This window comes from Numida meleagris, chromosome 6 (genome assembly GCF_002078875.1).
Source record: "Numida meleagris isolate 19003 breed g44 Domestic line chromosome 6, NumMel1.0, whole genome shotgun sequence".
Lineage (NCBI taxonomy): Eukaryota > Metazoa > Chordata > Aves > Galliformes > Numididae > Numida > Numida meleagris.
In genome coordinates this window covers 1280015-1306009 of record NC_034414.1, presented here as the reverse complement: position 1 = coordinate 1306009, position 25995 = coordinate 1280015, and the positions used below count along the sequence as shown (strand labels likewise).

The following is a 25995-nucleotide window of genomic DNA, read 5'->3' as shown; positions in this document are numbered from 1 at the left end:
TGCCCCTTAATGACACAGGTGCTCAGAAGAATGCTTTCTCCGGTGTTGTGCTCTGCTGGGATTCTCTGCATAGTCTCCATTTAAAAAAAAAAAAAAAAAAAAAAAAAAGGGATGGGATTTCTGGAGCTTAATTTCAGACAGCTGGAGACACGAGAAGTTTGGTGGTAGGCTGGAGGAAGCACATTTTATCCCACAGGCATTTAGCCTCTCCCTTTTGGAAAAGGGGAATTCTCAAGCTGCTTGGTGAGATCTTGCAGCCAGAGTGGAGCTTTCCTCCAGACGTCCCTTTTTGTCCTCCTGAAAGAGACCAGAAGCAGGCAACATTCTTCTCTGCCACGCGGAAATGTCTCCAGCCTCTTGCTGGGGCAGCTGTGCTCTGCACGCTCCTCTGCAGCTGAGATGGGGCTGGCAATGAGCCGAGGGGAATTTGGAGAGGCTGAGGGGCTTGTGGTGAGGCAGCGAGAGATTTGGAGTCAGCAGCAGTGATTGCTGCCAGATTTGGCGGCACAGCTGCTCGCACGGCCACGGGGAAGCTCTGCCCGAAGATCCTTGAACTTCACCGGGGCTACCTAAGGAGCCCTAGGCGAAAGAATCTCAGAGCTCTGTCACGGGGTCCTCGCAATGCGATGGATCAGAACCAGGTGCTGCTGCTGCTGCTGCTGCTGCTGGCGGAGGAGCGCGAGTGCTGGAGGTCCGCAGAAGCCACCCCCGGGGTGTGCCGGGCATTGCAGCCAGAGGAACTTGGATTAATTAAGTTCGGTTCATTCGTAAGCTCCTGTGGTTTGGAGGTCAGTCCAGCTGGCTCTGGATGCGGCAGAGATGGTAAAAGCCAGGCTCCAGCTTTGCTTTCTGCTTCTCGTTTCTCCCTGGGCTTGCTGTCAGCCTCTCGGCAGAGAGGTCAGGGGCGGGGGGGCAGGAAAGGTGCCCGCTGGTACTGCTGGGCTGGGGGCTTTCTGATGCAGGGACGTGTTGCTGTCAACAAGGATGCAAAGCAAACCTGGAGTCTGGCCCTCCTGCCTGGCCCTGCAGGAGCGCAGGTGCCTCATGTTCACTGGGATGTTCACTGGGAGGGGACCCTCGATGCATCTTGGGGATGTGGAGCAGTGAGGAGAAGGATCACGGAATTGTGGAGATGCCTCTAGGTCCCTCTGCCCCAACTCCTGTCCCAGCAGGGCCAGCAAGAGCAGGGGCTCAGGCCCAGCTTCTGGTGGCTTTTGGAGATCTCCAAGAAGGAGACCCCACAACCCTGCAGACCGAATAACCAGAGGAGCACAGCACTGAGAGACACGGCTTTCCCTTTCATCTCCAAGGCCGCTGAGTGGTTCTTGCAACCTTGTGCTTTCTCAGTTTCTGCTTTTTTGATCCCTTTACGGTTCTTTCCAGCACGATCCTGCTCGTTAAGCTTAGGTTTAGTTCACGGCAGAACAGCTCAGGGCGGCTGTATGCTGTCATCCTGGCATCCCTGACCTATCATGGAAGTTAGAACAAGATGATCTTCGAGGTCCCTTCCAACCCAAGCCGTTCTCTAATTCTATTCTATGATTCTATGATTCTATGATCTTCTTCGCTGTTTTCTTCTTCTTCCTCTTTGCTATCCCACTCAGTGTACACCTCTCCCTCAGCTTCTTTGCCTACGCTAGTTTCATATTTGCCTTCTGCCTGATGCTGGCCTCCATCAGCAGCAGCATCAATCCAGTCATGTACACGGTGGTTGGGAACGACAGAAAACAGAGCATCCGCTGCCTTGGTCCTCACAATACCGGAGGAGAGGATGGAGAGGAGCAGAAAGGACATGTTCAGCTCCACCTGGCTTGGCGTCTGCCTGCACCACTGGCAGAGGAAGCCCACCTCCCTCTGGCTGACGGAGCTGGCGGCATCATTCGGCAGCCAAATCTTTACACTGTCACAGCGTTTCTCCAGGGAGGCAGGAGGGGACCAAGTGCCTGCGATCAGCACTGTGGCAGCTGGACAGAGGACAGACAGACAGGCGGGCAGTCTGCTCTTTTGCAGGGCACGTGCGTATATAGGGCAGCGAGCGGAATGTGCACGGCGTGGCTCCAGAAGTTGCTGCCCTGGGAAGCCTTCGTTAGCTCTTATGCACATAGCAGAATGCTGTTGGAAACCGTTCAAGGTCACTGTGAAGCTGTGGTATGCCAGTGGCGAAGGCAGTTTGGAATCAGACTGAAGTTTTGCAGCAGTGCCAAGGTTGGAGCACAGGATCCTAAAGATCACCTCCTGAACCAGCTCCTCCAGCTCAAAGATACGACCATTTTAGGAACGGGGTTGCTTTAAAGTAAAATGAAAGAGGAACCTGACGGAGAAACAGTCTGCTTTTCCCATAGGTCTGGCTTCGGAGATTTGTTAGTCATTTCCTGTATGACGATTATAACCAGAACCCTGATACCATCCGATGCAATGAAATAGTTTCCTTTTTTTTTAACGAGAATCCCTGAGAACATGACAAAGTGGTTTGTGGAAGGACCCGAGAAAGACACTGGGACGGGTGCTGCCCAGGCTCTCTGGGACATGCTTGGGTCCAGTTTCCAAGCAGGAGTTTGGGGAAACCTGATGTGAAGATCCCACTGTGGGGGAAGCAGCTGGCAAGATGATCTGAGTCTGCAGTGCATCCGCTCCTGTGAAGCTCTCCAGACTGCGACGGGAAAGGTCAGACTTTTCGGGGTGATTTTTTCCAGCCTAATCAGGGTCTCCCTTCATTGGTTTTGAACCTCTTGGTCAATTTGCATCATATCTGATTGGAGAACAGCGGACTCTGGGATATTGGAGGCTACACATTTGGTGGGAAAAGGCGGTAGGGGAATACTGACACGAGTGTCTCGCTGAAGGAACCCAGCTGCTGAGCGATATCAATGGTAACATTACACACCTGAGAGTCTGTATCAGATCTGCCCCCAAACACACTCTCTCTTTGACATGTCCAAGGACAATCCCACCGTCCTGTTAGTTCCCTCCTTCAGATCCGACTCATCCAAAGCCAGGAAGAAGCCATATCCCTTGCTTTCGCTCCCCACCTTGTACGCTCTCTTGTATGCAAGGCATGTCGTACCCGTCTCCTCTCAACCCCCTTCCATCCCTGCTGTCCCTCATTTCTCTCTGTGCTCTTCCACGTGAAAGATGGGGCACGGCTACAGCGATCTGAAAATCCTTCTGTCAGGGGTCGTGAGATTTTCTAACACATCTCTGTCTCTCATTCCTCCAGCTGTGTGAGAGGAAGGCGGAGCAGCAGCGGTTTCACAATGAGCACGCCGCTCCCCAGCGCAGGAAAAGCCAGCCCTCCTTGCTGGAGCCAGCCTGGCACGATGACTCACGGCAGAGCTTGGCACCACGGGCTGCCGAGGCAAGCTGGCTCCTACACGGATGACTATGACTGGACCCACTGCGAAGACAATGCTTTGAGCAAAGCTCCTGTCACCATGCTCATCTGCCTCTGCGGGCTGGTGGGCAATGGGGCTGTCCTCTGGCTACTCAGACCCCACGTCCGCAGGAACTTCATCACTGTGTACATCCTCAACCTGGCCACGGCGGACTTCGCCTTCCTCTTCTCCATCCTCATCGCCCTCACGATATTTTATGGCCCACAGAGCTTTTGTCACAGTCTGGGCTCGCAGGACATGACGACTGTGTTGAACGTGGCCATCACCTTCGCTTTCGTCGCCGGTGTCTACCTCATGGCAGCCCTGGGTGCCAGGACCTGCCTGCCTGCGCTCCCATGGCCCTTCTGCCCTTGCCAGCCCTCCTGGTGCTTGCCAGCACTCCTGTGTGCCCTGCTCTGGGCCCTCGCCCTCTTGCTCACCGTGAGCCTGTATTTCTCCCCAGTGATGCTTGTTGTCTTTGTCCTGAGCTACCTCTTGTCGGTGCTTATCCTAATTCTTTCCGGTTTAGCCCTCTTTGCCAAGGTCTTATGCTGCTCGTTGCAATATCCCCCGAGGAAACTCTGCATTGCAGTCTTGCTTTCCATCATCGCCTTCCCCTTCCTCACCGCTGGCTTTGCTTACTGGCTCTTGCTAAGGCTGTTTGATTTTTCGGTTCTCATCTTTGACACCTCTCTCCTATTCACCTGTTTGAACAGCAGTATCAAGCCTGTCCTTTACTTCCTTGCTGGGTGCTGTATGAAGAAGTTCACAGTCTCTGTCAGGGTTGCTTGCCAGAGGGCTTTTGAAGAGGTAACAGAGTCAGAAAACATAGGTGAAACTCCACCAGAAAGCACTGTGGAAATGGATGTTTAATCCATCCGAACCTTTTGCTTGGAATCCTTTGCTTTGAATCTGGCCTGCCCAACAGGGCTGAGCTGTCTCTGCTTCAAAATGAGCTTGCCCCAGTCTGTGCGCTCCTAAAGCAGAGCCATGGAGGCTCTCAGTTCCTGGTGGTGCTTTGCTTTGGGGCGTCTGTCCGAGGGCTGAGTGCTGCTGGGTACCAGGGTCTGGGCAAAACCCTTGGGCTCGCATCTCCAGCGCGTGTGGACATGTGCAAAGACTACGTGGAGACCTCCCATTCAGCTCTTGAACAGGCAAGCAAGGCAAAAGAACCTCCACCAACAACACGAAGCCTCCTTTGGGGTGTTTTCAGCTCTTTGGATGAAGCCTTTGTGGACATACTGAGAGGTGAACCATGTCTTAAAATCCTTGGAGCTGTTTTCCTGCTAGGTCGCTCTCCTCGCAGTTAAGAGCGTGAAAAGAATGGCTCGGACTTACACCACCTACCCTACACTACTGAATTACATTAAATGACTTATGGCACACACTGGCATGGCATTTGCTGTTTGTAAAATGTCATGGGTTTTCTGGGTTGCGCTGCACGTGCCTGGGGCTGCTTGGTCCATCAGAGCAGACCCTCTGTCTCCTCTGGGCAGAAGCTCAGGAGCTAAGTAAGGCTTTCTTTACGCAGCCACCAGCTGTGCAGCTCTCTGCATGCAAAGAAGCCCTGTAGACCCCAAGCTATGCAGCTATAAGTGCTTGAGGACGTGGCTTGTTTGATCCAAAGGCAGGCCAAGTGAAACGGGTGCCCCTCTTGTCAGACTGCCTGCCAGCACCGCGTTTTAAATTCCTGCCCTGGATGGGAAGTTTGAAAATAATTTATTATCAAATGATGCCTGGAAGCTTCCAAATGGGTTCCCTGCCTGCGGACGCTATGCAACCCACTTCAAATCCGGGTGGCAGTCCCTGCAGCAGTGAATGACAGCGGGAAGGGGTTAGGTGGGGAGAGTTAGCTCCAAGGTAGTCCTAGAGAGAGAAGAACGAGGAGATGGTACGTGAGACTGATATGGGGGGAAGAGGCAAAACATAAAAGGGAAATGCTAGATGAATTTGATAACAAAGACTGAAAGAGAACAGCCGCTGGTAGCTGGCTTCGGGGCTGGCGGAGGATGCAAACCACGCTCCTTCCTTTCCACGTTTGCACAGACTTTGTCTCCTGTGGCTCCCAAGCCACGTGCTGGTGGGAGCGGGGCTGCCTCCATCCATCGCAGGGACACTCGCTCTGCTGCCAGTCCCCGAGGGACCCTGCCAGGCAGGTGACAAACTCCGGGGCACGACGCCTCGTCTCCGCATGTGACCGTCTGGAAACAACCAGAAACACGAGGGCTTTTTTGAGCAACTCGTACAGAAATCCTGATTTTAAAAACATTATCCATGCAAAGCAATGCCGGGAAAGCCCAGCAGGTTTTTTTGTTTTTTGTTTTTTTTTTTTTTTGATTTGCAAATCAAACCTGCTGAGCTGCATTCAGATCTTTCTGATCAATGTTTCCCGTTTTTATTTGTTCTATTTCCCATTACTAGGCACCTCGGGCAAGAAGCTACAGATTCTTCATTTTTTTTTTTTTTTTCTCGTTGGTTACCGTCACCTTGCTCTCTGCTCTGGTAAAGATACGCATCTTCCCGGCTGTCGGGGCAAGGAGCTGTACCTGAGTTGGATGGAGGTTTATTGGTACTGACAGAGGCAGGGGAGGAGAAGCACGCACCGTGTCACAGCAGGAATGCTGACGCATCTCTTCTCCCTGGGAATGGCATCCAGCAGCACGCTTCCTAATGCCTGAGAGAGACACAACTCTGCCCAGCCTGGCGCAGGAAGATTGCTCAAGTGACTTCTCCATGGGGAAGTTATGTTGGCTTATTATGTTGGACTGGAATCATTGCTGAGTTCCTTGTGTGTTTCCTTCGTCTGTACTTGAGGAATAAAATGCCATGGGAATGGGGAAGCGTGCTAAAAGAACTTTACTTTTAACGTTATGAAACAAAGACTGTTAAAGGTGCCGCAGAGAAAACGGACAGCCAAAGTTCTGGTAGAAGTTTATTTGAAGTCAAAGCACGATTTAGGTTGTTTCTTATGAAATACACTAGGTGCGTATACAAAGAAAACTCTGCAGTGAGCTGGTTTTAGTTCCACAATGCTATAAAAATGGGTCTGCGTCTGTAGGGTTGACTTTCCAGGCACATGCAACGCGGCTCAGCACACCGCAGGATGACACCGCATGGGCCTAGACTACTCAAGTTGAGTGTCACACGGGTCACGAACTACACCCCTGTCCTCCAGCTTCATCTTGCTGTGCCGGGGGATTCGGTGTTCTGCTGGGCATAGCTGGTGATGGCAGGATTCCCCAGCTCTCGTCTGTTACTTGGCTAGCTTTACAGCCTGTTTCACCGAGGGGATGGTGGGGAAGAGGTCTGGCAAGAGGAAGGAAGAAAAGTGAGAGTGAGTGAGATGAGCCAGGGATCGTTAACAGCTGGGGCAAAAGAGCAGAAACCCCTCAGAAGTCTCTGGCAGCCTGTGGCCTTAATGCTCCTTCTACTCATCATTCCGCAGGTGTGGAATCACTTCCAATCATGCCAACACTTTTCCCAGCCCCCAGGCTCCATCACACACCCACGCTCTGCACCTGGGATGCCAACAGAGCCCCCTCAGCAGCAGCTGAAGAGGCAGAGGACTGGTCTTGTCTCAGCTTGCTCTGAGAAATCACCAGTGTTTAGATCTGTAACGGCACAAGGGCCTTGCCCTCTGCCTCTAATCGTGCTCTTGACATGCATGTCTCCTCTGAGATTACATTTTGTTGGGTACATGGTGCTGCAACTGTGCTTTTATCTACAAATGGTTCCTGTTTCACAATCTCATCCTTTAGCATTGCAGGGACTGTCACCTTCGTTGCTTGTATTCTCTTTCATGTGTTTTCCATCTTCTGCATCCTCTTTCTGGGAGTTATTTCCTGTGCTTGTCAGATATCCTCCAAGGATATCTTCCGATTTCACGTGTTGAACACACAGTAAGGAACCTGGTCCAGAGTCTCTCTGGGGAGAGCCAGTCTTGAGCTGCAGGAGATGGGACCATGGGTAGACTTGAAACAAGGCTAGAGCAAGACAGCGAGCGGTGGTGGAGACGGGGATTCAAAGAGGTACAACTCCTTCATAGCTCAGACAAAGCCTGGGGGCTCTGACCTGACACTGGCTGGAGCCCATGGCCCTGTGGTCAGGGGTGAATGGAAGTGGTCAGGGGAAAAAGGCCAGCTGTTGCCTTCAGGACTGTGGAAGGGGGAATCGGAGGGCCTCAAAGCAGACAAGTTAGTGTGCTGTGGTGTTCAACACGCTCCATTGTTCTGGGATGTAACACATTAACCTGCAAATCTGGCCCTAGAGCTTCCTGGCCTGGGACGTGTCTTTGACAAACCTCTCACTTTGTACCCGAGCAGCCCAGCCAGCATTGTCTCTCCTTGGCACCATGCTCCTCTTCCTCCACCTCCAAGCAGACGACTCTGCTTGTCCTTGGTTCTGCAGGGCTTTTCTGCTGTTGTTTTGTGACTGTACCTAACTCAGTTGCAGTACGCACCAGAAAGTATGCCAAAACTCTGCGCGGGAAGAAAGCAGGAGAAAGTCTTCCACTGCTGGGTACACACACCAAAAACCGGCAGCCCCCAAATGGCAAGGCAAAGCTGTGGATGGGAAGAGGAAAAGGAAAGGGGTGACGTGGCCAGCTCCTACTGACAAGATCACCGACACGTGAGGGGAAGCCGTCACCAGTGCGATGAGATTGTGAGGTGAGTCTCCTGACACAGTCTCTGGGCACAGGTCCGCTCTGCGAGCTCAAGCGAGCAGGCTGAAGCGAAGCGGGGTGTCCCCAGCAGCTGCTGCCAGCCCTTTTCACCTGGCAGGCCTGGCCCTGTGGTTGGTGCCCCTGTGGCAGTGCTGATCCCAGGAGTGAGGGAGGTAGGAGGCTGGGGATGGGCAGGTGGGAGATGCCGCCCGGCCAGGGATGGAGCTGGAGCCTGTCCAAGGCATAGCAGGGGTTGGGGTCCTTCCCAGCCTGGCCTGGGGCTGACGAGGGAGTGTGGGCAGAGATGGCGAGCGTTGGGAGCTCCAGTGCTCCTCATCTGCCTCTCCTTTCTTGTCTTCCATAGGAGGTGCTGGGAGGGGGACGAGGCACCCCCCAGAGCAGGAGCTTCACCATGGCGGAGACCACCTCAGCAGACTTCATGCTGAACTACACGGTTTCTGGATACATGGGCTCTTTTGAAAACACCACATCAGAATGCTTCACGCTGAGTTATCAATCTAGGGTCCTTTTAGGTGTCTGTATGGGGGTTTCTTTCTGTGGACTCGTGGATAACGCGATAGTCATGCGATTCCTGTTCTTCCACACAAAGAAGAACCCATTCACTATCTACACTCTAAACCTGGCTGTTGCTGACTTCTCTCTGCTCCTCCTCTTTTCTCTGCTCATGTTGTTAATTTTGACCTTAACCATTTGTTCTCTCTTTAACAGTCTTTTTTTTTCCTATGTGACACTTCATTATATAATTGGATTTTTATGCCACTTCTTTCATCTCAGCAGCCTGGGTCTCCTTACTGCAATCAGTGTGGAGCGGTGTGTCTCTGTCCTCTTCCCAATCTGGTATCGATGCCGTCGTCCAAAGCACTTGTCGGGCATCGTGAGTGGGTTGCTGTGGGCTTTCAGTGGATCTTTTGTTTTCCTGATGTATCTTAGCTTCAGCTTTAGTGAAGAACACCTGGAAGCACTTGGAGCTGTAGCCACTGCAATCTGTGTGATGTTTTCATCGATTATGTTGATTTCCAACCTGTCCCTGTTCATCAAACTCCGATGTGGCTTTCAGAGACGACACCCAGGGAAACTCTATATTGCTATCCTGATCAGCGTGATCTTCTTCTTTGCCTTTGCCATGCCTTTCAGCGTGGAGGTATTTCTCAACCTTGCAAATAGTCAGGAATTGTTTCCCAAAGACCCATCTCTGTTGCTGGCGATGCTGAACAGCAGCACCAATCCTGTCATTTACTTCCTGGTGGGGTGCTGCCAGCAGCGCCGCTCGCTGTGCTCAGTGACAGCTGCCCTCCGCAGAGTGTTCGAAGAGAAAGAGACAAGCGAGGAGGGGAGCCACACAACTGAGGACAAAACGGCCGAGACCATGGTGTGAAACGCTGCTGGTGAGGAGGCCTGGAGATGCGGAGCCTCACCAGTGGGCTGCTGGGGAGAGACAGCTGGAGCTCAACGGGAGGGTGTGTGGCACTGGGCTGGCACGGCGCTGCCCAGCCAGGCCCTGTCCATGTGCGTGGGCTGTATTCCCCGTTGCAATGATCCTCCTAGCCCCGGTGCTGTGAATAAATGCTGGTTCCCCGTGGTCAGCAGATGCGTTTCATGGTCTTTGCCATCATCTGCCGAGGGAGAGTCTGGCACGCGATTCCTGGGCGATCTCAGGCCACCTCTGCTATTCGAGAAAGGCAGAGTTCTTGAAAAAGGATTGCACAAACGGGCAAGACAATGGATCTGAGCGAGAAACAGGGGTAGAGAAGTGGGGTAGAGAAGAAGACATGGGGTAATATTACAGTTCAGGGGATGGAGAGGAGGGAGGGAGAAGGAGAGCATGTGAAAGATGAAAAAGCACAGTGAACTGTCCCCGTGGTGCAGATGAATAAGATTCGGTGCGACAAGAATCTCTAACAGATAAAACACCATTTTCAGCCCTCTCCAACTTTCCGATGCAATCTGGGCAGTTTGATAAGAGGCAGCGGGCGAAGCCCCCCCCGATGCTGTCATACAACCACGTGCTGCTGGTTTCCCAGTGTGGAGGGGGGGTCTCCTGGTCCAGCACCAGGTACAAGCAGCGGAACCCAGTGAAGTGGAACGGCCAGGTCACAGCCTGAACCAGTGCGTGAGCACCCGGGGTGCCCGGAGTTGCTACGGGCAGCCCAAGTCCGCCCTCCCTTCCTCCCCGCGTCTCAGCGCTACCCCGCGGCTGCGCTTCCGGCGGCGCGTGTGCACTCAGAGCGCATGCGCAAGCTTCCCCCTTCCGGTTTCCGGTTTCCGGTTTCTTTCAGCGCCGCGGCGGGATTCAAACCGGCGAAGGTTCCGCGCCTCGCCTCGCCCTCTCCTTCAAACGGTTGCTGGGAGGGGTGAGTTAATTCCTTTTTCCCTTAATATCTTGTCTGGTGACGCCTGGATCATAAATAAAGGCTCAGTGGTCCCCTCTTCTGCTTTCCACCCGGCATCCCCCAAACGGCAAGGCAAAGCTAGTGGGTAGGGGAAGGGAAAGGAAAGAAGTGATAGCGAGGGGCTGTGGGCAGAGATGGCGAGGGCTGGAGCCGCCAATACCCCTCATCTGTCTTTTCTTCCTCGTCTCTCGTAGGAGGTGGTGGGAGAGGGATGGAACAGCCAAACCAGAGCAAGAGCTTCCCCACGGCAGAGACCACCTCAGCAGACTTGTCTCTGTTCAGTGATTCCTGGGATGCTGTGAGGAGCAGGGGGAGGGAGCAGCCCTTCTGGGGAATTACAAGCTTTTCTGCCTGACTTCTCTCTGTTTAGGTGGGGCGTTTGGCTGTGTGGCTCCTAGGCTTCCATGGGAAGAACAGCCCCTTTGCTGTCTGTATTCTGACTGGCTATCACCGCCTTCGATCCGATCCTCTTTTGTTTCGCTTACCATTTGCAGCGTGAGGTTTTTGCCTCTTTGAACTTTCCAGATTTGATCTTCGCTGTGGTTCATCTCATGCTTCTCTTCTGTCCCTTTAGCAGCGTGTATCTCCTGAAAGCAGTCGGTGTGGAGTGATGTCTCTCTGTGCTCTTCTCGGTCTGGTACTGATGCCAGCACCGCAGTCGCTTGTCAAGCATCGTGTGCGGGGTGCTCGGGGTTTTTCCATTTGCTTAACTTGTATTTGCTGTAATTTTTACCCAACGTCTGTCAGTTTTGTGGCCACCAGCTCAGGCTCCCGCAAAGACTTCCAGTGATGCAGATGCCATGTGCTGGGGAGCAGAAATGCCCAGGCACGGCTCGAATGGGAGCAGAAGGGCCTGGAGATGCTGAACCTCTGCAGGCAAATGTTCTGATGAGAACATTCAGAAAAACAACAGAGGGTCATAACTTTTCTGTTGTGTGGTCAGTGCTTACACTGAAAACATTGGATGGTTGATTACAATGTTGTTTTGGTAGAGACATCTCCATAAACTGTCTCTCTGCCCTTAACTCTTTGCACTCTTCAGCTCCACGGGCTGTGTGAGCTGGATCCCTGTGCTTGCAGTGGCACACCAGCAGTTCCTGCATTGCAAGAACCCAAAGTCCAGTCATCTAAATCCTGCTATTAAAAGACTAAAGATAAATCCTCCCCACCCCAAATACTTCCGATTTCTTTTATTTCTAACTGAAGTTTTTGTTGACAAAGTAGAGAAAAGGAGATCATAACAGTACAAGTATTTTTGTTATGGTAATCTTGGGATTTAACTAAGGGAAGATTTATAGCTACAGGCAGTATCATCTCTGGACCTTGTGTTATTCACCTCCTGAAGAGCAAGCACAGCTATTAAGTGCTAGACTAACACAGCTGGAGTCAGCTGTTCTCAAAGAAAATTCACTTTTCTGACATTTTTCAGCCCACACTGACTTGAAGGTTTTTCCTGTGTCTAATATAAAAAAATTATTCACCTGGCTCAGCCTCCATTTCCCATCTTCATTTTTCCCTTTGTGTCTTTTCTTTACAATTCACCTTATCCTTAGTGTTGTCTCTAACAGTCATTCACACATTATTTCCTCTACCACACATTGTGCAACGAGTATTCCTGGTTCTTTTCAATTCCCTTCTTTTTGGCAGGGAATCCCCATAAAATCGGTGCGTGTTGTCCGACACAAAGCACAGCTTTGATGGAAACATCTTAAGGCAGCTCTGGAGTATGCATAACAGACTGACATAACAAGATGTATTTTTAAGACAGAGAAAATCACGTCGTCAGATATCCATGAGACAAATCAATTAAGAATAGAGAGCAATAAAAACCGAAACAATTAAATTGGTTCTCAAATTGGTGTAATTACCAGGAAAAAAATAGAACTTTTCTCAATGCTGTTTGTCTTCTACAGTTTTCTTCCCTTAGTCATTTCCTCTACTCGGGGAAACAAGGATGAACTTGGAAACCAGATCGTGCTCTGAAGACGTGTCTGTGCTCGCCCCTGCCAGCACCCTGTCCCTCTCTTCTAGCTATGCCATCCCGCACCTCGTCATGGGAAGGCTCACTATCCCCCTGTCCCACTTCAGACCGAGTTTAGAGCCCTCCCAATGAGCCCTGCTAGTTTTCCCCGAGGATTCTCCTCCCCTTTGAGAAATGCGAACCCCATCCGGTGCCTGCAAACCTGGTGCCGCGTAGGCTGTTTGGTTGTCAAAAAAAACAAAGCTCTTGTGATGGCACCAGCCACGAAGCAAGATATTTAAAGACAAGATCCTTTGATTGGTTTCCATGTCCTTAGCCAATACAGAAGGTGGAGAAGGAAAAGATGATCTGTGCATTACACTCCTTTAGCCGTCATCCCAAGGCCCCGAAGTCCCTTTTGATAGCCCTTGACCCACACGTAGCTGCTTCATCTCTCTCTATATGGAAAAGCAGTAAGGGGTTGTGGTCTGTTGGCTGTACCAGGCTAGGCAGTTTCCTGGTGATGTCCCTCACCTGAGCCCCAGGAAGACAGCAGCCTTCTCTAAGAAGAAGGTCTGCTCAGCATGTTGGTCATTCAGTTCCCTGTAGGTAGGAATTACCTCCAACCCGTCTCTTCTTCAAGGATGTAGCCTTGATGCTGGGGGCAGGCTTTTCCTGCTTTGGTTGGTTTGTGGGCTGTTATCGCCCACAGGCAGGCCTACCACATCCAGAGCCTCATACCTGTTGTATGTAGGTACCTGGGGGAGTGAAGCAGGCACAAGGCAGAGCAGATCATCTGCCTGCTCACACCTCACACAGCTGTTCTGACAGCTGCCCCACGATGCCAGTGAGAGGATCATGCAGTCTACACAGCTGAAGAATAAAACTGTTCACTGGAAAAAAGAAAAGTAAGCAGAACATTGCTACCTAGGGTAATAGGAGATGGACAAACATGGCTGCAGAGGGACTGTGCATGTGTGTATGTCTATGAGAGGGGCCAGAAAAAGGTACAACAGAGAGACAGAACACCACAAAGCACATGAATGGTGAGGAATTGGTGAACTTGGTCCTCAGATGCTTGCCTGTGCAGCTGAATTGAGCTCTCTGCGATCTGGAGTTTGCTTCAGGCTGTCTCTCTCTTGGTTTCTAATTCATCCCATTGGATTTTTGGAAAAAGAAAATAGTAGAGAAGGTGGGGAAGGTGTTTCTGTCTGCAGGTTTCATTTGTGTGCTCTTTAGTGCAAGCACAGCAGAGCAGGTGCTGACAGGAAGGAGCATGGGCTAGGATGGGGTGAAGTCAGCAGCAGTTGAGAATGGGGTTCTTTTATATTGTGGGGCAGGGTCACATTTCTGCTCTGGTTGCTCTTAGGTTAGGTGGGGAGCAAATCATCTCCCAGAGATTCAGTCACCGGTGATGCACTGGTACGCATCTTGAATCTTTGGAATCTTTTTATGCATTTGTACTGGAGCCAAATGCTCCTAAGCTATGGATGTATGAGAAGTCAAGAAGCGATAGTGGGAAATTCTCAGAAGAAGAGCAGCATTCTGTTTCATTTTGTCCTTCTTGTGAAATCAGATTTGACTGGGACTAGGTTACTCTAAGGGAAAGCATACACTTTCCCAACTTTCCCTTCAACATGCACTTTGTGGGCAGTGCCTTACCCCACATACTGCCATTGAAACCACGTATGGTGAAAGAAAGTGATGATAGTGCCTTCAAAGGGCATACAGGCACCACAGAGCAAAAACAGGTAATAAAGAAGGAAAATACGCTCACCCCTTCCAATGATCAGCAATAGTTCAAGAGAAATGCAATCTCTATCCAGAGAGATGCTACTCCCTTGGCTGCTAACCCTTAAAGGAAGGCGAGGAGGGGTGGATCCAGGTTCCACCCGTTCCAGTCACTTAGGTGCATGGCTTGCACCTGAGCTCCCTGGGTGAGCCACAGCTTCTCACCTGGTGCTTAACCATTGGTTCAGGCTGTGACCTACTAATTCCACTGCACCCCACGGAGAACAATGGCTTGTCCCAGTGTACATGGGGTGATGAAGAGAGACTTCTAACTACGTGTTTGTGCAAGTTGTAGAATGGATAGGTGTTGGCCTCAGAGGGACAAGTCACCCTCAGGCTCCAGGTGCCATACTATTAGGAAGCGAGGGTCTTCCTCTGCCTTCACGTTCAAGAATTCCCTTTGAGCAGATCTGACCCAAATCTTGTGATGTGATTACTTGACTTTGTCATCTCTCTTAGTTAAAATCAAGCAGAATTTAGTGTCAGACCAAGTCTTTTTTATACGACTTCTAGCCTGCAGACGCTTAGTTTGAAATGCTGTCTGTCTCCAGCCTGGGGTAGGGCTGGGTGACCATGTTAAGCTTTTAAAGCATACAACTTGTAGGGCCTGCAGTGGGCTTCTGAAACGTTCTCACCAGCAAGCCTGTTTGCGCTGTTGTTCCTCCTCTGCTTTCCTTTTCACCTGATCCCAAGTTGCTCTGTGGGTCGTGAGACACCACTTGGCTGTGAGCTTATGAAACCCCTAAATAGTGCAAAAGAAACCTGTCTAGAGGCATTGCCCCTCCTCCTGTCCCCAGTTAGCCAATCCTGATTCTCATCTTCAAACAGGACGATGTAACCTTCTCAGTAGTTGATTCCCCTTCCTTCCTGTGGCATCCTTATGTTTCCCATTGTGTTATAATCCTATTGGCCTCAGCCCATCAATCCAGCCTGTCTAGATCCCTCTGTATGGCTTTTCTACCCTCTGTCAGGTTGATGCTTCCTCCCAACTTGGTGTCATCTACAAACTTAAAAGAGAGTGCACTCAACCCCCTCATCCAGTTCATCAGTAAAGATATTAAACCGGGCCAACCCCAATACCAATCCCTGGGAACACCGCACGTGACTGGTTGCCAGCTGGATTTAACTCCAGTCACCACCTCCTTTTGAGTCTGACCATCCAACCAGTTCTTTACCCAGCAAAGAGTGTACCTGTACAAGCCAGGGGCTGCCAGCTTCTCCAGAGCACTGTGGGAGACAGTCAAAGGCTTTGCTGAAGTCTAGGTAGACTACGTCACCAGCCTTTCCCTCATCCACCAGGTGGGTCAGCTAATCATAGAAGGAAATCGGGTTGATCAAGCAGGACCTGCCTTTTGTGAACCCATGCTGGCAGGGCCCAATACGGGAATGTATGTGCTGAACTCAATGATAAAATGGATATTTTAAACTCTGGTGTCTTCTCAGAGGAGCGGAGTTAAGTCTGCTGCAGTCAAGGAACAGGCGCTGCCATCCCTCTCAGACTCTTCGTGCTGCTGGCACATGGACTATTCTGAGGAGCACATGCAAATCTTATACCCTGGGATGCTTGTCTCCTTTCAGTTGTCCCCAGGGAGACAGAAATGTGGGCTTTTTTAAGGGGTTCTGGTGAACGTACTCTTCTGATGCGTGACCATTGATCTTCTGGGTGCCTGAGCATCTTTCCGTTGAGATGCTGAGCAATTCAGAGGACAAACTGGACAGAGAATGCCTGTCTCAAACCATGCATGGTCGAGGGTGTCTACAATTGTCATTTACATTCAAGCATCACCTTTTAAATGGCCAAGGTAAGAGGCAGAAGGTGTGTTTGCTCTGAATGGCAATTGTCTTCATGATAGGTACGTATAGGGACAAACTGTCAGGATGGAAAGTTCTTCACAGTTTACATTCTGTAGGTTTTGATCAGTCGATGGCTTCTGAGAAGATGAATGTTTAGTTTTTAATAGAACTTGTTTTCCATTAAAAAAAAAAATTGGGAACATTTTTAATAGTAAAGGAAATGAGCTGAGCTTCTTCTCTCCCAGTGATAAAATCATTACAGATATTAAAAAAAATACATTTTAACATGCTTTCAGATAAATGGATGGTCTCTTCCCCCCCCCCCATCAGTAGAAGTTAGAAGAAAAGAAAATCTTACTAAAAACAACAGAGGACATAGGCCTAGTCTGAATCAAGTGTGTGTACGCTGCAGGAAAATGGCATTAAAAATTAAAGAATAATAGAAATGGGACTCCATTTTCAGCTTTAAAAACTGTAAACAGGAAGCAAAAAGCAACCACAGACGTTAGGGTGACCACTATTTTTAAGTGGTATTTTTCAGTATTTAAAACAAAGGCAAATGAACAGAGAAAAGAGGATAGACAGTAGAAGAATGCAGCTTCCCTTAAGAAACTATTTGCAGATGAGTGTGTGAAGAGGAAATCAGCAAGGTTTCTCAAAGAAAATGTCTTGTATTGTCTTATTCTATTGATTTAGGTTAAAAGAGCAAAAATTGTGCAGTGTGATAGTCTAACATTGCAAATAATCACATCTTATGCGTCCAGGGATTGGGTCTGGAAAGGAATTTGTTGCAAATTTGGGTATGTACTTGGAGCTCTTTCACACCACATCACAACTCTGTGGTGTGAAACGCTCTTCAGTTAATTTGAGACAGAGACTTCTAGGACATGAAGCATTTCAGCATTTGAAATTCTCACGTTAGAAAGCGAAGAATCCTTCACCCCATGAGCCGCAAAGATTGCACGTGGTGCTGACATACAAATACTTAAAATTAAGGGAATTGGGCTTTCTTCTGGGAATTTCTTATCTGATTTCAACAGGAAGATCACAGATCCCCTGTCATCGTCAGAGATCTGAGTAAAAAAAAGTGACTGAATATTAATGCTCTGAAAAACAGAGCTTTATTGAGTGGTAACCGAGCAGGCTTCCTGTGATGAAATGCAGCCATCGAGACATTTCGCCTTATCATTCTGAAATCATGCAACGGCTGCTGAGAAGAAACGCGGTCCTAATATGGACAGAGCTTCAAATAACCAGTGAGAGGGCAGACGTTCAGAACGAAGGCTTTGAAGGTTGGGTGAGGTGAGCCTCCCCGCGATACCTCAGAGTTGTTCAGTTCTGTAAACGATCGCCTCTCATCTCCGGAGCACTGTTACTGAGTGGGCACAGCAGGATGTTAGGAGGACATAGTTACTGTGTCTCGGGTATCCCGTTCCTCTTTGTCATCACCCGAATCTTCAAAGGCCCTCTGGAATGCCAGCCTGAGGGTGAACTTGATTCTCCGATCCCTGTAGCTCCCCACAAGGAAGTAAATGACGGGGTTGAGAGTGCTATTCACACAGGACAGCACAAAGCCAATCTCGGGCGAGTAGAGGAATTTGTAGCCCAAGAAGTCAAAGAGGATGAGGACGCTCAGAGGCACGGCAAAAATGAGGAAGAAGAGCACGGTGAGCATGATGACAGTGAAGAGCCGTCCTGTTCGGAAGTTCTGGGAGCTGCACTTGACTCTGAGGAAGAGGGTCAGGCTGAAGAACAGCATGAGGGGCGTGCAGACGAGGAAATCCAAGACGCCAATGGCAATGAGCAGGACCCGGCAGCTGCCAGAGGGGTGAATGGAGCACAAAATGTAGCCGACCGTGTTCAGGAGCAGAGAGAGGCCCCAGAGCAGGCCGGAGATGATGGCAGACAAGTGCTTTGGGCGGTGGCTTCGGCACCAGATTGGGCAGAGGACGGACAGGCACCTTTCAATGCTGATGGCTGTCAGGAGGTACAAGCCGGTCCCATACATGAAAAGATCCAGGAAGAGGAATATCCCAAACTGTACCCCTACGTTGAACTGCATCAGGTACTGGATGGTCTCAATGGCGATGCAGAGGAGATAGCCAAAGTCAGCAGCGGCCAGGTTTAGGATGTAGACAGTGAAGTGGTTTCTGCGGATGCAGAAGCCGAGGTACCACAGGACCATGCCATTTCCCACCATCCCGCAGGCGGCGCTGATGAGGCAGAAACTCTCCATGAACTTGAGGACGGCGTACGATGGCTCTGCCTTGCCTGCAGCACTGCTGTGGTTGGCTCCTTGAACCTGGCTGTTTGCGTTTGGGAGGAAGAACGGTGTAGCCGAAGTACTCATAATGGGTGATTTTGCACAGACCTGTAGGCAGAGATGAGAGAGGTGGTAACTCGCGTGACTTTCCCTCATGATAACTTGACGGTCTTTCTGGGTTTGTCCCAGCTCTCTGTAGACAGGGCTAGATTCAGGGAGGGATAGAGTGTTGAGTTTTAAGGTACTATTCAAAATGTTGTATTCGAGGCCAAATTCTACGTAGCACGGAGGAAAACTTAAATCGCAATGTGTTTGTCACTTCTTTGTTTTAACTCACCTCTGAGGTCTTTTTACAGTCAGTGATGGGAAACAAATGTTTTTAAAAAGTGCAAGAGCATCCCGGGTGAGTCATGCCTGAAAAGTACCTCTTTTTGTTGTCTGAGTGAAAGGAGAACCCAATGTTAAGAACTCTGGCGTAAGTGTCTTAGCATCACGCTGCTAGGATTCGGTGAGATAAATTTTCTCAGAAGCGTGTCAAAGTTGCAGGCAATCTGTGTACAAATTCAGGCAGTGTTACAGCTGATTGGGATTTGCCCTATGCAAAATGCACAGAAAACACGATAGGGACTACTACCACCTACGCTGTAGATGACTGATTTTGATTTTAATAAGGTGTAGTTCAATGTAAATGGTTTGTTCCATTGGGCCATGGGTATGAACGGTAAACAATTCAGCCTGACGCAGCCCGCCTTTAATTTTCTTAGAGAAATTGTACGAACCATGCGTGGGACAAAGCATCTGACCCTCACAGGACACTGTGACACTCACAGGAATTTGTAGAATCATAGAACCACGCAATGGTTGGATTGGAAGGGACCTCAGAGCCCTCCCAGCCCCAACCCCAGTCATGGGCTGGCTGCCCCCCACCAGCACAGGCTGCCCAGGGCCCCATCCTGCCTGGCCTTGGGCACTTCCAGGGATGGGACACACACAACCTCTCCGTGCATCCTCTGCCAGGGCCTCACCACCCTCTGTGGAAAGAATTTCCTCCTCACGTCTAATCTATATTTCCTATCTTTTAGTTTTAAACAATTCCCCTTTGTCCTGTCACCATCTGCCCATGTGAAAAGTCAGTCCTTCTCCTGCTTATAAGCTACCCTGAAGTACTGGAAGGCTGCAGCGAGGTCTCCTCGGAGCCTTCTCTATTCCAGATTGAACAAGCCCAACCCTCCTTCAGCCTGTCTCCACAGGATAGCTGCTCCAGCACTCTGAGCATCCTCGTGGCCCTCCTCTGGACTCCTCCAAGCCCTTGGTCCAGCTAGGGGCCCCAGAGCTGAACACAGTACACTAGCAGCAGAGCTAGTGTATCACCTCCCCCCCACCGCTGGGCATGCTGCTTTTGAGACATCCCAGGATGTGGTTGGCTTTCTGTGCCAGCTCGTGTTGAGATTAGGGCTTACTAATTTATTTCACCCCATTCCTTGGGGCTGTTCACCCTACTCCCTCCCCCATGATACTGGGATCCAAATGAAAATCTTGCAAAACACCAAAACCAACCAGCCAACCAAACCAACCCACCCCCAACCCAAATATTGTGGCTTTTTTCGTTTGCTGCTATTTATTTAGACACAGGAAGGTGGAGAGATGCACTGAAAGACAGTAGCAAGAGAGGAACAATTCAAAGGGGGGAGATCTGGGAAAAGGTGAATCACTGGACCGTCACAAATGCTCTCTTCCCTCTTTGCAAAATGCCACAATGTACTTGCAGACAAACTGCCTGCGCGGGCCAAGTCTGATGAACAAAATCCTTATTGTTTCATCTCACCACTCCTGATGCACTGCCTTCAGTACTGCGTGGACAGAGGCAAGGTAAATGCATGTTGCAGACGGATCCTTCGCCCAGCTGATGACCTGGGTGGCGGACCCAGTCTAGCTGGATTATTCTGTAGCAGGCACCGACACCAGCACTGCTCAGTTGGGATTCCTGCTGGTGCCATTACACCTAGCATTCTCGATTAGAAATACGAACATCTCATTTAATGCAACCCTTAAATTTTCCACTTGAATTAATGGAGGTTGAGAAGCACCTCCAGGAGTCACATATGCCATCATCCCAAGATAGGTGCCTTAGGGAGTCATGCAGTCGGCTGCCTATCTTTGCTGACAGCAAACACGTTGCAGGGTGCCACCTTCAGTGAGAGGCTGAATGCGTGGACGGGACAGCCAAAGGGAGCTAATCCTCACCACGGCTTGCAGGATTTGAAACCTTCAGTGTTTTCTGAAAACGGGGAACTTGAGGCGCTGCACGGTCCTCTTCTGTAGGAAGCTGGATGTTTCCATCCTCAGCTACGTGCTGTGACACCGTGTGTTTCTAGTGGTAGGACTTTAGAGATCAGTGGTCTCTAAAGGAAGAGTTTAAGTATGTACTGAAAGGGGTTGTGGAAAACAAAAAGCATAATCCTCAGCACAGAACCTCTGTTTTAGCACGGCGAGTTTGGTAACAGGAAATCTACTTTCTCTTTCCTTACCCAGAGAGGGCAGCAAACTGCCTGACCAACACCACTACCAAAGCTACCTCCTCCCTGAACATCTGTAGCAAGCAACTGGAAAAGACACGGCTTCATGACTTTGTTGATTTCCTTTCTGTCTCCTTTTAGAGTGGCAGTAGATCTCTCACAGTGGCAAATCATCAGACCCTGACTCACAGGAGAAAGCAGCCGAAACAGCCTCTAATTCTGAGGTAAGGTGAAAGGAAGATCCAGTGGTTAAGTGCTCTCCTAGTCTTTAGATGACCCAGTGCAGCACCCTCCTCTGCCACAATCTATCTAATGTGACCCGAAGCAAATTTTTAATTGATTTGTACGGGACCCAAACATTGAACTTTCACTTGGCTCTGTCTAAGCCCGCTCCCAACTTCTGAGCCCCTATTAGGAAAGCAGTCATTCAACCTCCCTCTGCAATCGCCTCCGGAAGGCAGTTCATCCCATCCTGCAGAGGTGTGTCTGTCCGTGCTGTGCAGTCAGGCAAGGGCAGGTGACCAGCTGTCTGGCATAAGCTGGTTGAGCAGAATTCCTTAATGTTAAATGCCACGGCCTCAGAACTAGCACACATTGGTTCCTTTTACTAAATTAATATATTGGTACTTAAGCTAATATATCGATCCCTCTTGTTAAGCCAGCCTGTATCACCTTCTACCACTGGCAATGTATGCATAGAGACTGTCAGGTACAGATACTAGATGCAATGAATGCCCTGTGGGTAGATGACAAAACGTCAGTAATTTTGCATTCCACTGTAATGGAAATGAAGATATCCTTCTCTGGCTGGGGGAAAGAACACCCAAAAAGTCACTTACTAGACAGAGTCTAGGTGGTCATTTTCTTTCTCAGGATTAAGCATCCTGCCTGTGGTTTACGTGCTGAGTAGCGTGAGTTTTTGTGGCAGATGTCAGTCAGAACAGCCTCGATACTGCAAAGACCCTGGACACAAAGCTATGCTGTTGTATTTTCTTGGCTAATCTTAAATGATCATCTAAGATGAAAGCTGCGAATGGCTTTGAATAGTTGCCTCTTCTATTACAGAGGTGCATTTATAGCACTTGATTGTGGAAAGGTGTTCCCAGAATGAAGCTTTCCCCATCGTGAAAATAGTCATGACAATCAAGCACCTACAGTCAATTTCTAATCAGCGGGAGAGGGAAATGTTTGATTTCTTTTCTGCCATTTTTTCCCCTCCCTTCTCATTATTGTCTCTCCAAAACCGTGATAAAAAGCATTAGACAAGAGTGCAACGGCAAAGACAATCATTTCAAAATTTCTCACCTTTTTGTAGATTCCTTGGAACTTCAGCGACCTATTTGCAGCAGCTGCCTGGTATGGTTATGCCAGGGAAAATTATAACCTGAATTCTGTGACACGTGGTCCAGATAAAACACTCGTGTTATTGCTCGTGTCTGCACTGTAGCGCTGGGCTATTCAAAGACTGCTTAAAAAGCCGTGGTCTTTTCAATGTGCTAAGAACCAGCCAATCACTCTCTTGGGGAAACATCTAGTTAGTTTTGTGTGGTCACTCAGATTTGAACTTCTTCCCCTTTCCCTCTGCACGGAACCTGTCATTTTCATGGCATCGGAAATGTGTTCTTTTTACCACTTCTCCCTTCTTCATCGAGTCTAACAAACTATGAAAGCAAGAACTGCCTGTCCAAAGTTATACTTCGCCTTATGCACTGATGCTTCATTTCCCATCTGAATCCTTGAAATGCTGCAGTTTCAGTCCTTGCAGAAAATGCCTTACTACTGCTCTTGGGTGACACAGGTTGAGAAATTGTCAGTCCTCTTCCATAACGCCTGCTGCTCGTTTCACAACTTCCCTCTGCACAGCTTCTCATTCTCCAAGGGCCCGTTGTCAAACGTGTCAAATTTCCTTTAACACACCCACCACTCTTCTGACCCCCAGCCTCTAGTTTAGTCCCTACCGCTTCACACTGGCTCTCCTGGAGGAGGGTCCATCCAACCTCCATAGCCTCACCACACCTCAGGAGCTGCAATGGCTTAGTCTCTCCTACTGCTGCCTTTAGTATGCAATGCCTGCTCCCGATGTCGCCAACTCTTTAAATGCAGCTTCAAACCCCACGGTATTACCTGCCACTTCTCCCTGTCCTGGCTCAGTCCTTCACCACACCTCAGGCACTTCTGATTGCACGGACTCTAACCTCACGCCTTCCGCTTCTAGCTTCACAGTTTCCCCCTGCTCACCATCATGCTCACGTCTCTTCCTCATCTCATGCTTGTCGGTGTTCAAAACCCATCTGATTTCCATTTTCTCAGGCATTCTCTGCCAGGAGATGATTACCTTACTTTGGCTGTTATTGAGCCAGTCCGGATTTCAAGACATTTCGACAAAACAAAGCAATGGTCAGTGGCAGAAACAATTTTTCATAGGCATCCAAAAGGCAGAAGCTAAAACTACACAGCAGATTTCAGAGCAATTATGAATTTGAGGTCTTGATCGAGCTGATGCCTGAATTATCATGCCCATTTGTTTTATCATGCTTTGTTCCATTGATTGAGTTTTGACTGCAGGTGCTAAGACGAGGTCCTATACGACAGCAAGATTTGTCAACCCCGAGTGACTTTGTTCAAAATGCACAAAGATTTAGAAGTACCGTTTTATTTCTCACAGTGCTAGAAAGTGGGTCTAATGCTTCTCTACACTTTGGAAAACAACGGTGCTGCCAGTCTTGTTGAACAAAGGACTCTGGAAAGGTTTAACTAGACTAATGCACTGCACACACTTGTCCAGTTCGATATTCAGCTAACCCACTGGCTGTTATTTCTAGTGGAGAAATCCTGAAATGTTTCCATAATATTGTCATCACAGAGTGGTGACTGTTTCTTTAAAACATATTTGCTTAAACTTCTCAGTTAGGAAAGAATTCTTATCTCCTTTGCCCCTTCCTTTCATGCCTCCCTCCTCTCGTCCCAAGAGCCCTTCAGGTGAGAGATTTCCTTGGAGAGTGTTGAAGAGAGGCACTTAAATGGTTTTCTTCTCAGCCCTTCTCTCTGCTCCTGGGCTATGAAAGCATCACTCAATGCACCCATTATCCAGGCAGCCCACGAAAGCTGATCTCATATAGACAGGAAACATCAGGGCAAACTTGTGATACAGGAAAGCAAGAAACTGAATTGGATGGGATTATACTAAGCGAGTGTTGGAAACTTTACTTTCCATATTCTTTCAAAACTCTGTGCTCTAAGACAGCCCGACCAGCAAATGCAGATATTGAGGACAGAAAATCATACAGATCTTACACAAAAAATTAGACCAGCAAATACAGAGGAGGCAAATTTTCCAGCTTCTCTGTCTTCATTCATTTTTCTTATGTTCCCTTCCCTTCCCTTCCTTTCCCTTCCCTTCCCCTTCCCTCTTCACTTTCCTGTTCCCTTGAACAAACATGAAAATAGAAAAAGCAGTTTTCACTGAAATGATCAACTCTCAGTTATCTTTCACTGGAACTATGTACAAGGCTAGTTCTGCAGCCCTGCTTGGATAATTTTGTTTTCATTCTTTTGTTTCCCATTAAACACCTTAGGTTTTAGTGAAAAATGCACGCGGTAAGGAGAAGGTAACATTTTTTTCACGCTTTTTGTAACGTTAGCAGTCCAAGTTGTATTTATTTTTACTTGGCAGCTGATTGCATTATATCGTACACTAGTCTGTCCCTGAAAAGATTCTTTAAGAGGTGAGTCATCTTTTGGGAATCCTTTACTGAATTAGTCATATCTGTCATCCTCCTAGAGTCAGCAGAAATGAATAGGCACCTCCATCAGCCTAAGCCGGTCATGAATTGCTCTGCAAAGGCAGAAAAGCATTGAATATGACAAGCTCAGATATAGATGCCTATGTGACATAAGTCAATGAGGTGGGATGAGGCGGGTTAATATTTTGCACAGTGCAATTTGGCGGTGGTGGCAGGGACCTCACCAAGAGGGATACACTGCAAAGCTTTCTGTGCTGTGACTATGTCTTACCTTTACAATCCTTTCGAGAACATACACCTTGGTTTAGCTGAGGAGTTTCCCACCTGCTGCACGGTTTTCCTTGATAATTTTTCTTTTCCTCACTCTCTTCTCCAGTTGCTTTGCTAGTGGGACTGGTGGTGTTTGCTTCCAGTTCTGCTCTGGCTTGGACAGAGTCCGTTTGTTTCTTTTCCACTGGGTACAGCACGGCCATAAATGTGCACCGTGTTTGTCCTTCTATTTCCTGTAGAAAACCCGCGTGAGTGATAAGTTAAAAGAAGAGAGGAAGGAAGGAAGGAAGGGAGAGAGAACAATTTGGTAAGGCTACGCAGAAATCGGTATCATGTTGTTCTTACTGATGTTTTTTTTCTTTTTCCTCTAGATATATACTAGAAGAGGAAGTATCCATGCAAATTTACTCTTCTTGAATATCTTTTACCTACCGTTAATGCAACTGTAAGCACGGGAAAAGTCCCTTACTTTCCCCACTTCCTCTCTAGTTTGTGGGTTTGAGTGCAATCTTGGGTTTTCCCAATTTCAGTGTTTCCTGGGGATGCTTGATCAATGATGGTTTTTTTTGGCCCACGCAGGAGTTTCTGATTATGCTGTAGCTTTAAGTGTGTGCTACAGAATTGGAATAAGCTGGATAATTTCACATCATTCTCTGCTCAGAGATCACCTGCACAATCAGGGAGAACTGATTGTGGTTTCGTTGGTCAGGACTTGCAATGGTGAATTTTAACAGCAGTTGACATGAGAATGTCATCAAACTAAATTGCATCCTATATCACTGATAATTTACTTTTAAGAGTGTCTATTTTTGGTTAAATACTGTGGAGATCTTGATCTACTGGTTTCTGGGCATCTTTGACCAAAGAAACTGTGATGCCCTGCGTGCATAACAGTAAGCTGGAAATATTAATCCTAGTCTTTTTGAAGATGTAGTTTACTTATTTACCAGTGACATGTGCTACCTTGGCAGCTATAGTTGGAACCAGCTGAACGAAAGAAGTCCCACGTTCTGGAGAGAGAAACTGCAGAGATTCAGAACTACTTAGGAATAAGGAGTTCAACCATAACACAAAAGATAGGGTGGCATTAGTGTAAGCTCTGAGTTATTTTCAGGGTACAGGAAGGATTATTCTCTGAAGTTATCTTTACTGTGGCGATGTAAATTCAGTTATGCTCCTCCTAGTCAGTGGAAAAAGGAAGGATTTGGTAAAG

The 25995-nt window shown here is 48.8% G+C and overlaps 3 protein-coding genes across 37 annotated transcripts in view; 2 read left to right on the top strand and 1 right to left on the bottom strand.

Moving 5' to 3' along the window:
* Nucleotides 207–4761, top strand: LOC110400845 (mas-related G-protein coupled receptor member B4-like). 2 transcript variants are annotated; one of them, XM_021401133.1, is made up of 2 exons: nt 207–788; nt 3218–4761. In XM_021401133.1, the coding sequence occupies exon 2, from the start codon at nt 3255–3257 to the stop codon at nt 4242–4244; it is 990 nt and encodes a 329-aa protein (XP_021256808.1). In that variant the 5' UTR covers nt 207–788; nt 3218–3254; the 3' UTR covers nt 4245–4761. The 2 variants fall into 2 exon arrangements, with proteins under 2 accessions (XP_021256808.1, XP_021256807.1); XM_021401132.1 differs by lacking the exon at nt 207–788 and adding an exon at nt 1570–2664.
* LOC110400850 (proto-oncogene Mas-like) lies at nt 5708–24916 on the bottom strand. 3 transcript variants are annotated; one of them, XR_002440111.1, is made up of 3 exons: nt 22075–22200; nt 14183–18361; nt 5708–6677 (listed from the first exon to the last, which is right to left on the bottom strand). XR_002440111.1 is itself a non-coding variant. In XM_021401170.1 (2 exons), exon 2 carries the CDS (start codon nt 18338–18340, stop codon nt 17387–17389), a length of 954 nt encoding a protein of 317 aa, XP_021256845.1. In that variant the 5' UTR covers nt 18341–18361; nt 24784–24916; the 3' UTR covers nt 12477–17386. The 3 variants fall into 3 exon arrangements, 2 of the variants coding, with proteins under 2 accessions (XP_021256845.1, XP_021256844.1); XM_021401170.1 differs by lacking the exons at nt 5708–6677; nt 22075–22200 and adding an exon at nt 24784–24916 and having other exon boundaries at nt 12477–18361; XM_021401169.1 differs by lacking the exon at nt 5708–6677 and having other exon boundaries at nt 12477–18361.
* Nucleotides 7545–25995, top strand: part of LOC110400847 (mas-related G-protein coupled receptor member H-like) — a 95599-nt gene continuing 77148 nt past the window's right edge. For 11 of the 32 annotated variants that reach the window (XM_021401158.1, XM_021401156.1, XM_021401153.1 and 8 more), the window contains exons 1-2: nt 7545–10406; nt 20911–20993. In XM_021401158.1, coding sequence (XP_021256833.1) covers nt 8447–9430 — 984 coding nt within the window. In that variant the 5' untranslated portion in view covers nt 7545–8446 and the 3' untranslated portion in view covers nt 9431–10406; nt 20911–20993. Of the gene's footprint in view, nt 12340–20021; nt 20123–20910; nt 25569–25995 lie in introns of those variants that run through there. The other 21 variants (XM_021401157.1, XM_021401150.1, XM_021401155.1 and 18 more) reach the window with 18 other exon arrangements.